Below are 10,255 nucleotides of genomic sequence, written 5' to 3' on the forward strand. Positions count from 1 at the left end.
ATGGTTGGTCCCAAACCTCCAACTGCCACTTTTGTTGCAGCTTGGTCATCGCAAGGAAGTTGAAAAATAACAGGGGTTTACTAAAGGCATTTAAATAGACTGTGCACTTTGCAGTTGCTGCAGAGCTTGGTAAATGAACAGAAGCTCTGCTGACTTTCATCATCCAATCACGTGCAAGCAGAAATTCTATTTATTTGATGTCATGCGATTGGGTGTTCTTTACAAAGTGAAGCTTTACCTCAATTACTAAGCTTTGGAGCAACTGCACTTTGCAAACTGCACAGTCTATTTGCCTTTAGTAAATGAACCCCAAAGACTTATCATCAGGTGAAACTAAAGGGAGAAAACGAATGCAGCCACCACATCTAAGACATGCTAAGCTGCAATGTGTTACATTTTGGGTTCTACTACCACTTTAAGAACTTTAATAAGGTGCTTATAGTAAATGATGGGGACATTTGACTTCTAAACAGTTACAGTGACCTGGGAGATGTACAGGCAGACTGGCCCCCATACATTTGTATGCAGAGGACCATGATCCAAGTGTTTGCACTGACTCATGGCCAATCTGCAATGTATACATCCCTCTATACAAGTATATGTTGACTCTATAGAAGTATATTTTGACTCTATAGAAGTATATTTTGACTCTATACAAGTATATTTTGACTCTATAGAAGTATATTTTGACTCTATACAAGTATATTTTGACTCTATACAAGTATATTTTGACTCTATACAAGTATATTTTGACTCTATAGAAGTATATGTTGACTCTATAGAAGTATATGTTGACTCTATAGAAGTATATGTTGACTCTATAGAAGTATATTTTGACTCTATAGATGTATATGTTGACTCTATAGATGTATATTTTGACTCTATAGATGTATATGTTGACTCTATAGAAGTATATTTTGACTCTATAGAAGTATATGTTGACTCTATAGAAGTATATTTTGACTCTATAGATGTATATGTTGACTCTATAGATGTATATTTTGACTCTATAGATGTATATGTTGACTCTATAGAAGTATATTTTGACTCTATAGAAGTATATGTTGACTCTATAGAAGTATATGTTGACTCTATAGATGTACACCAGCACTTGAGCAGTACATTTCCCCTGACACGTGTACACCGCCAAATGATCAGCCCTGGAATGGGACTTTTGTGAATGCAGCTCTCTGATCTAGTCGGGCTTTTCAGACTCTGACATTCATAGGAATGGTTTTAATTAAGGGTGTGCCCCGGTCCTGCTGTCTGTGCTAGACTAGTCTGCACCCGACTGGGATGACTTCACAGACTGGCAGGTCACTACATCGCCATGCAGCCCATTGAGGATGGCACGAAGATGCAGCCGGATGGGGGAATGCCTGCAGAGTTCAGGAGACATTCAGGTCCTGCAGCTGCAGACATGACTCCTCGTCTGCTGTACTCATCATGACAGCCAGCTCTCTGTATATTCCCCGCAGCTAAACAGAAACAGATCAATTAAACACAAGTGTGTGTGTGTGTGTGTGTGTGTGTGTGTGTGTGTGCTGGGGGATGTGGTGTACACCTGTTCAGCACCAGGGGCAATGTCACTTATAACAGTCAGCAGATAATGACTAACAGCAATTACCTATAGACCATCACACACTTCACTAATGAGCCCAGGACCAGGTACAATGCCATGAGCTCTCCTACATGCCATGGCTGCATTAACCCAAGCCCTCCCTACAGGCCCACCCTGCAAGGAGACCATATTCCAGACCACTGGCTCTGCAAAGCCAAAAAACGTTATTTATTTAAAAAAAAAGGGGGATTAAAGGGGATCAATTTATTTTAAAAAAGGGGATTCATTGAATATCTTAGAACTTCTGGAGTTTAAGCGATGCCCTTTAATTAGTGGAATAAAGGGTATCAACTGAAACTGTATGTATTAATTGATGGCTAACATACTCTACTACTATGATGAAAAAATCTACTAGTGGCTAAAAAAAAAAAAATCTACAAATCCACATCTATTACTATGATTAAAAATATCTTAGAACAAATAAAGGACGCATTAGGCTCGATTCACACAGCTAACACACCAGGATAAGGAGCCTTGCTTACAAGCAAAAGTGACAGTTATTTTCAGTTGAATCCAATGAGATTAAAAAAAAATGACAGTTACATAGTTGAAAACAGAGTGCCTTAGGCTGATATTAAAGCTTTGTAAATTGAGCCTATAGAATTTGATATTTAACCCTATATGTGGGCAGCTTTACTAAAAAACGTATGAATTGGACCTATAAAATTTGAAGTTTTACACTTATATGGCCAGCTCTACTGATTCATTGTGTGGATTGTGAACTGAACTTATAGAATGTGATATTTAACCCTTTATATATATATATATATATAGCCAGTTCTACTGACAGTTTGTGAACTGAACCTATAGAATGTGATATTTAACCCTTTATATATATAGCCAGTTCTACTGACAGTTTGTGAACTGAACCTTTAGAATGTGATATTTAACCCTTTATATATATATATATAGCCAGTTCTACTAACAGTTTGTGAACTGAACCTATAGAATGTGATATTTAGCCCTATATATATATATATATATATATATATATATATAGCCAGTTCTACTGACAGTTTGTGAACTGAACCTATAGAATGTGATATGTAACCCTTTTATAGCCAGTTCTACTAACAGTTTATGAACTGGACCTATAGAATGTGATATTTAACCCTTTATATATAACCAGTTCTACAGTTTGTGAAGCCTACAATACATTTAACTTTTACATGCCCGGCTCTACTTATTAAAAAGAAAATAGAAGTCTGATCAGAGAAGGAACACCCTCCTCCAATTTAAAAAAAAAATGTTAAACGTTATGCAATTTTTTTTTTGAAAATGAAAGATGAAATCTACTAGTCTAATGCTTTTCCTGGGCCCATGTGTTATAGTGGCGCAGATGCGGAGGCTTTATTGCTCAAATGGACAAGTGATGACTGTTGATAACATGTCAAGACCAGTGTTGGGAAAAGTTGTGAAAATTGAACTTTAAAAAAAGTACATATATATGGAGTTGTTGCCCATAGCAACCAACCACATGCTTTGTTTCATTAGATAGATACATCCAGATTGGCTGTTATAGTGTGCCTCTCCACTTTTACCCCAATGCTCACTCCTCTAACATACATAAATCAAATATTTAAGCTGCAACAGATTTACAAAAGCAGAAATAGACACCAGACACAAATAAATGGCAATTGTCGGAGAGATGCACTAAAAATAATGTTCATCTGGGACACACACCACTGTTGCCTTCTCTGCGCAGCATCTCTGACAATGTATCACTTCATAGTACTGGATGGATATGCAGGCACTGATGCAGTAGGTAATTGTCCAGCTTTTCCAATATCTGTAAGCCCCAGGTTCTGATCCGGTTATTACAGTGTACTTATCTGTAAGTCCCAGGTACTGCTCCAGCTTTTTACAATGCACTATATTTACGTCCCAGATACAGACCCAGCTTTTCCAATGCACTATAAGTCCCAGTAGACCCAGGTTTCTCAAGTCCCAGTACTGACCCAGCTTTTCCAATGCACTATAAGTCCCAGTACTGACCCAGCTTTTCCAATGCACTATAAGTCCCAGTACAGACCCAGCATTTCCAGTGCACTATAAGTCCCAGTACTGACCCAGCTTTTCCAATGTACTATAAGTCCCAGTACTGACCCAGCATTTCCAGTGCACTATAAGTCCCAGTACTGACCCAGCTTTTCCAATGCACTATAAGTCCCAGTACTAACCCATCTTTTCCAATGTACTATAAGTCCCAGTACTGACCCAGCTTTTCCAATCCACTATAAGTCCCAGTACTGACCCAGCGTTTCCAATGCACTATAAGTCCCATTACTGACCCAGCTTTTCCAATGCACTATAAGTCCCAGTACTAATACAGCTTTTCCAATGCACTATAAGTCCCAGTACTAACCCAGCTTTTCCAATGCACTATAAGTCCCAGTTCTAACCCAGCTTTTCCAATGCACTATAGTCCCAGTGCTGACCCAGCTTTTCCAATGTACTATAAGTCCCAGTACTGCTCCAGCTTTTCCAATGCACTATAAGTCCCAGTACTGACCCAGCTTTTCCAATGCACTATAAGTCCCAGTACTGATACAGCTTTTCCAATGCACTATAAGTCCCAGTACTAACCCAGCGTTTCCAACGCACTATAAGTCCCAGTACTGATACAGCTTTTCCAATGCACTATAAGTCCCAGTGCTGATACAGCTTTTCTAATGCACTATAAGTCCCAGTACAGACCCAGCTTTTCCAATGCACTATAAGTCCCAGTGCTGATACAGCTTTTCCAATGCACTATAAGTCCCAGTACTGACCCAGCTTTTCCAATGCACTATAAGTCCCAGTGCTGACCCAGATTTTCCAATGCACTATAAGTCCCAGTGCTGACCCAGCTTTTCCAATGCACTATAAGTCCCAGTACTGACCCAGCTTTTCCAATGCACTATAAGTCCCAGTACTGACCCAGCTTTTCCAATGCACTATAAGTCCCAGTACTGACCCAGCTTTTCCAATGCACTATAAGTCCCAGTACTGACCCAGCTTTTCCAATGCACTATAAGTCTCAGTACTGACCCAGCTTTTCCAATGCACTATGAGTCCCAGTGCTGACCCAGCTTTTCCAATGTACTATAAGTCCCAGTGCTGACCCAGCTTTTCCAATGTACTATAAGTCCCAGTACAGACCCAGCTTTTCCAATGCACTATAAGTCCCAGTACTGACCCAGCTTTTCCAATGCACTATAAGTCCCAGTACTGATACAGCTTTTCCAATGCACTATAAGTCCCAGTACTGACCTAGCTTTTACAATGCACTATAAGTCCCAGTACTGACCCAGCTTTTCTAATGCACTATAAGTCCCAGTACTAACCCAGCTTTTACAATGCACTATCTGAAACACACATGTACATAATTCCCCCCAAACCCCTAATTTAGGTCAAAGGTTACCAAAATACTTCAGCACATAGTTGAATCCATTTCCAAATGACAGTAATGGTGTCAGGGGTCAGTCTCCAGTAATCAAACCCTGTGATCACACTGTCAGCCCATACCCTGGCAAGCTGGCACTTTAATTCAGCTGTCAGTGTGGGACTGAGGCATGCCTGCTGGTATAGTCTTCCTCCCTCCTAACCCAGGCACTGCTAATCAGTGTCACCCCATGGACTGTATCTGTGGCTGGCAAAGTGACATTTGCAGTGAGTGGAAGATTCACACTGTGACAGATCCCAGGCTGGAATTCCTCAGGCAATGGGGGGAGATGTAAGGCTGTGACAGCAGATCACACACACACAGAGGACATCCGAACTGAGCGATCCCAGTGACAGATCATCAGAGGGTGTCATTGGTTCCTAACTGTCACTGAGCGTCTCTACCAGCAATAGTGACAGTTCAGGACGATCCTAGAAGAGCAGGCTCTGGGATCGGTGGATGGAACTGTCACTGTGATGGCTCAGTCCAGACACACACACACACACACACACATGTCACACACACTGACAGTACCTTCCTCCGCTGACTTCATGATGAATGGGAAGAAGGGTTGGAACTCCACAGTGTCTCTGGAGCAGGCTTGCAGGAACGGACCGAAAGGAAGACTGGAAGGAGCGGCAGCTGCTACACTAGTGCGTGGCATCCACTCGGCGATCCGATCAATGTTTGATCCCACCTGATGATCGGACGATGATCTGTCACTGTGTGATCGCAGGGAGTGTGCACACGTGCGATGTGATGGTGTCCGATGATGCAGTGTGAGTGGGCAGGCTGGTGCAGACAGGTGACAGTGTGGGCATTGAGGACAGGGGAGGCATGCACTTATTACAGGGAGTTCAGGGACTTGCTGATCTCTTCTCCTCTCTGGCTGGGAGTTCAGCAAAGTCTCCAAGTCTCTCTCTGACGCAGACCTGCTATGTGCCTGCTGCCTTTTTAAAGCTGGAAAACACCCCCCAGACACCCAGCACCTTCCTCTGTCCCTCCCCCCCTCTCAACCGCCCCTCCCCTCCCCCCAAGGATCATGACGTCCCTCACTGCCGGAGAGTGCCGGGGGGTGTGTCTTGGTGTCACTGCTCAGGTTGTGGTTCCCCTTCTCTGCCGCTGATTGATTGGGAGCCCCCCCCCCCCCAGACACAGGCACTCAGCACACAGGGGCTGACCTCACATGCTAGGATCAGGGCTTGTAGGGGTTAAATATCTTACCACTTCTAAACCCAACCACCAAATCTGATTTCAGCTTAGATGCGGAGGCTGCATTCATTTTATACACAAAAAAAGTACCGTCTGCATGAAATAAAGATCCTGCATAAAATATGCACCTAAAGTACTTACCTTTTATGCAGGCAAATTAGTCAAATCTGCAGATTAACTCTCATATAATCTGCAGCTGAGTCCTAGTTTGTGTGTGACTAAACACAGCTCACATTTACATGACATATAAAATATACACTCACCGATCACTTTATTAGGTAGGGCTGGACTGGGACATAAATGTGGCCCTGGAGTTCACCCAGACCGGCCCAGGGCACAACACCTCAGGGTCAGGGGTCAAGTCCTGAGGAAGAAAGTGTGGGAAAGTGATCCACTCCCCCACCAAAAAAATAAAATAAAATGATACACTCATATGCATAATTACTAAACCGCATGGTTTTTTTTTTTCGATCCACTGTACCGTAGTAATCCTTTATGTTACTGGCCGCTTCCTGTATATGGATTCATTGGAAAAGTTCTTTCTAAATCCCGCAATAACTCGCGGCAGACCTCTGCAATGTCTCCTGGGAACAATGACAAAAGCTCCCAGGAGACATTGCGGCATCGAGGAAGTGACGGAATACCCGCACACTACCCGATGAATCCATATACAGGAAGCGGCCAGTAACATAAAGGATTACTAAGGTTCGCCTGCCCCTGACAGTGACTCGAGCTGGGCATCGCCACTTAGTGAAGGATTGGCTCGGGTGGCTCGGCTGCTCTAGTCCTGCAAAGGTAACTGAGTTCCTGCTGTGAAAAAAGTGCAGGAACTCCGTTCCCACGCGTTCCCACAGGACTCGAGCCCTGCTCAGGGTACAGTGCACATCAGAGCACAGTACAGAGCTCAGCACATCAGGGTACAGGGTACAGCACATCAGGGTACAGGGTACAGCACATCAGGGTACAGCACATCAGAGCACAATACAGAGCTCAGCGCATCAGGGTACAGCACATCAGGGTACAGCACACAGCACATCAGGGTACAGCACACTGCACATCAAGGTACAGAGCCCAGCACATCAGGGCACGGGGCACATCAGGGCACATCACATCAGGGTACAGGGCACAGCACATCAGGGCCCATCACAGCACATTAGGACACACCACATTGAGGCACAGCACATCAGGGCATGGGGCACATCAGATCACATCAGGGCACATAGCACATCAGGGCATGGGGCACATCTGGGCACGGGCACATTAGGGCACATAGCACATCAGGGCACATAGCACATCAGGGCACATAGCACATCAGGGCACATAGCACATCGGGGCACAGGGCACATAGCACATCAGGACACGGAGCACATCAGGGCACAGACCACAACAGGGCACATAGCACATCAGGGCACATAGCACATCAGGACATGGAGCACATCAGGGCACAGAGCACCACAGGGCACATAGCACATCAGTGCACGGGGCACATAGCACATCAGGGCACGGAGCACATAGCACATCAGGGCACATAGCACATCAGGGCACGGAGCACATAAGGACACGGGGCACAGGGAACATCAGATCAGGGCATATAGCACATCAGGGCACAGAGCACATCAAGACACGGGGTACATCGGGGCAAGGAGCACATCAGGGCATGGGGCACAGGGCACATCAGGGCACATAGCACATCAGGGCACATGGCACATCAGGGCATGGGGGGAAATGGCACATCAGGGCACAGGGCAGATCAGGGCACAGGGCACATCATGGCACATAGCACATCAGGGCATGGGGCACATAGCACATCAGGGCATATCAGGGCACAGGGCACATAGCACATCAGGGCACAGGACACATCAGGGCACATAGCACATCAGGGCATGGAGCACATCAGGACACGGGGCACAGGGCACATCAGATCAGGGCACATAGCACATCAGGGCACATAGCACATAGCACATCAGGGCACAGGACACATCAGGGCACATAGCACATCAGGGCACAGGGCATGGAGCACATCAGGACACGGGGCACAGGGCACATAGCACATCGGGCATATTATACATCAGGGCACATGGCACATCGTTTACCAGCCAGTGTTCTCAAGTCACGCTGCGGCTGCTCCCCGCCCCCCGGCGGCCCCTCCTCTCTTCTGTTCGTCCATCCCAGATGATGTCACAGGAAAATGTGGATGGATAAGAAGAGAGGAGGGGAGCAGCCTCCTTGTGACTTGAGAACACACGCTTCCTGCGCTACTCTGCATGCTGGCTAATCTCGATCTACCCGTCAGGCGCCAGCTGTTGGCGATTGACGGGTAGATCGCTGCGAACCTCCGACCAGCCCACTGAGCCATCCGCCCACCGGGGATCTCCAGGTAGTCCCAATGGCCATTCCATCCCTGTTATTAGGTATACCTTGCTAGTACCGGGTTGGACCTCCTCTTGTCTTCAGAACTGCCTTCATTTTTCTTGGTATAGATTCAACAAGGTGTTGGAAAACATTCCTCAGAGATTTGGTCCATATTGACATGAAAGCATGCAGATTTGTTAGCTGCGCATTCATGATGCGAATCTCCCATTTCACCACATCCCAAAGGTGCTCTATTGGATGAGATCTGGTGACTGTGGAGGCCATTGGAGTACAGTAACGTCATTGTCATGTTCAAGAAACCAGTGGTGAGATGATTTGAGCTTTGTGACACAGTGTATTATCCTGCTGGAAGAAGCCATCAGAAGACGGGTACATAAAGGGATGGACATGATCAGCAACAATACTAGGTAGATCATGGAATTTAAATGACGCTCAATTGGTACTAAGGGGCCCAAAGTGTGCCAAGAAAATATTCCCCACAGTATTACACAACCACCAGCCTTAACCATAGATACAAGGCAGGATGGATCCATGCTTTCATTAGTTTAAGCCAAATTCTGACCCTACCATCTGAATGCAGCAGTTGAAATTGATACTCATTAGACCAGGCAACGTTTTTCCAATCCTCCATTGTCCAATTTGGTGAGCCTGTGCAAAATGTAAGCCCCTGTAGTTTCCTGTTCTTAGCTGACAAGAGTGGCACCCGTTGTAGTCTTCTGCTTCAAGGTTCAATGTCTGGTGCTTTAAGAGTGCTTTCACACTGAAAGCACTCGGGCGTCGGTGGTAAAGCGCTGCTACTTTTAGACTAGGCATTCCCAGCGGAGTCCCCCCTTAAATCAGGTATTCCCAGCGGAGTTCCTCCTTACACCAGGCATTCCCAGCGGAGTCCCCCCGTACACCAGGCATTCCCAGCGGAGTCCCCCCGTACACCAGGCATGCCCAGCGGAGTCCCCTGTACACCAGACGTTCCCAGCGGACTCCCCTCTTACACCAGGCATTCCCAGCAGAGTCCCCCCCTTACACCAGGCATTCCCAGTGGAGTCCCTCCTTACATCAGGCATTCCCAGCAGAGTCCCCCCTTACAACAGGTATTCCCAGCAGAGTCCCTCCTTACACCAGGCATTCCCAGCGGAGTCCCTCCTTACACCAGGCATTCCCAGTGGAGTCCTTCCTTACACCAGGCATTCCTAGTGGAGTCCCCCCTTACACCAGGCATTCCCAGCGGAGTCCCCCCTTACATCAGGTATTCCCAGCGGAGTCCCTACTTACATCAGGTATTCCCAGCGGAGTCCCTCCTTACACCTGGTATGATTCCCCACTGGAGCCACCCCTTACATCAGATATGATGCCCCAGCAGCAGAGACTCTCTCCGCCACCATTACAGAACAGAGTGGACAGTGGAGAAGCCGGCCAGGTGGCTGCCAATAGGTATTAAGCTGCGGCGCTGCCTACCCCCACCCCTTCCCACATCATTTCACAGACAGACGGCAGCGGGGCGGGAGGTGAGGGCGGTGTCGCAGCTCAATTCCTATTGGCAGCCACCCGGCCTCCTCTTGTTTGGTCTTCAAGAAAATAGCGGTCGGCGGAGACATTGTCTCCGCCCGGCCGCGGACCTCTAGCAGCAG

The 10,255-nt window shown here is 46.3% G+C and overlaps 1 protein-coding gene across 5 annotated transcripts in view; it reads right to left on the minus strand.

Moving 5' to 3' along the window:
- NFATC1 (nuclear factor of activated T cells 1) overlaps positions 1 to 5,996 on the minus strand; it is a 271,495-nt gene extending 265,499 nt beyond the window's left edge. For 3 of the 5 annotated variants that reach the window (XR_005749481.1, XM_040353850.1, XM_040353853.1), the window contains exon 1: positions 5,580 to 5,995. Coding sequence is in view for 4 of the 5 variants with exons in the window: in XM_040353850.1 (XP_040209784.1) it covers positions 5,580 to 5,709 (130 nt within the window). In the remaining variant the exon portion in view is untranslated. Of the gene's footprint in view, positions 1 to 5,579 lie in introns of all 5 variants that reach the window. The other 2 variants (XM_040353852.1, XM_040353851.1) reach the window with 1 other exon arrangement.
- Between the last annotated feature and the right edge of the window lie 4,259 nt (positions 5,997 to 10,255).

This window comes from Rana temporaria, chromosome 5 (genome assembly GCF_905171775.1).
Source record: "Rana temporaria chromosome 5, aRanTem1.1, whole genome shotgun sequence".
NCBI classification, from domain to species: Eukaryota; Metazoa; Chordata; class Amphibia; order Anura; family Ranidae; genus Rana; species Rana temporaria.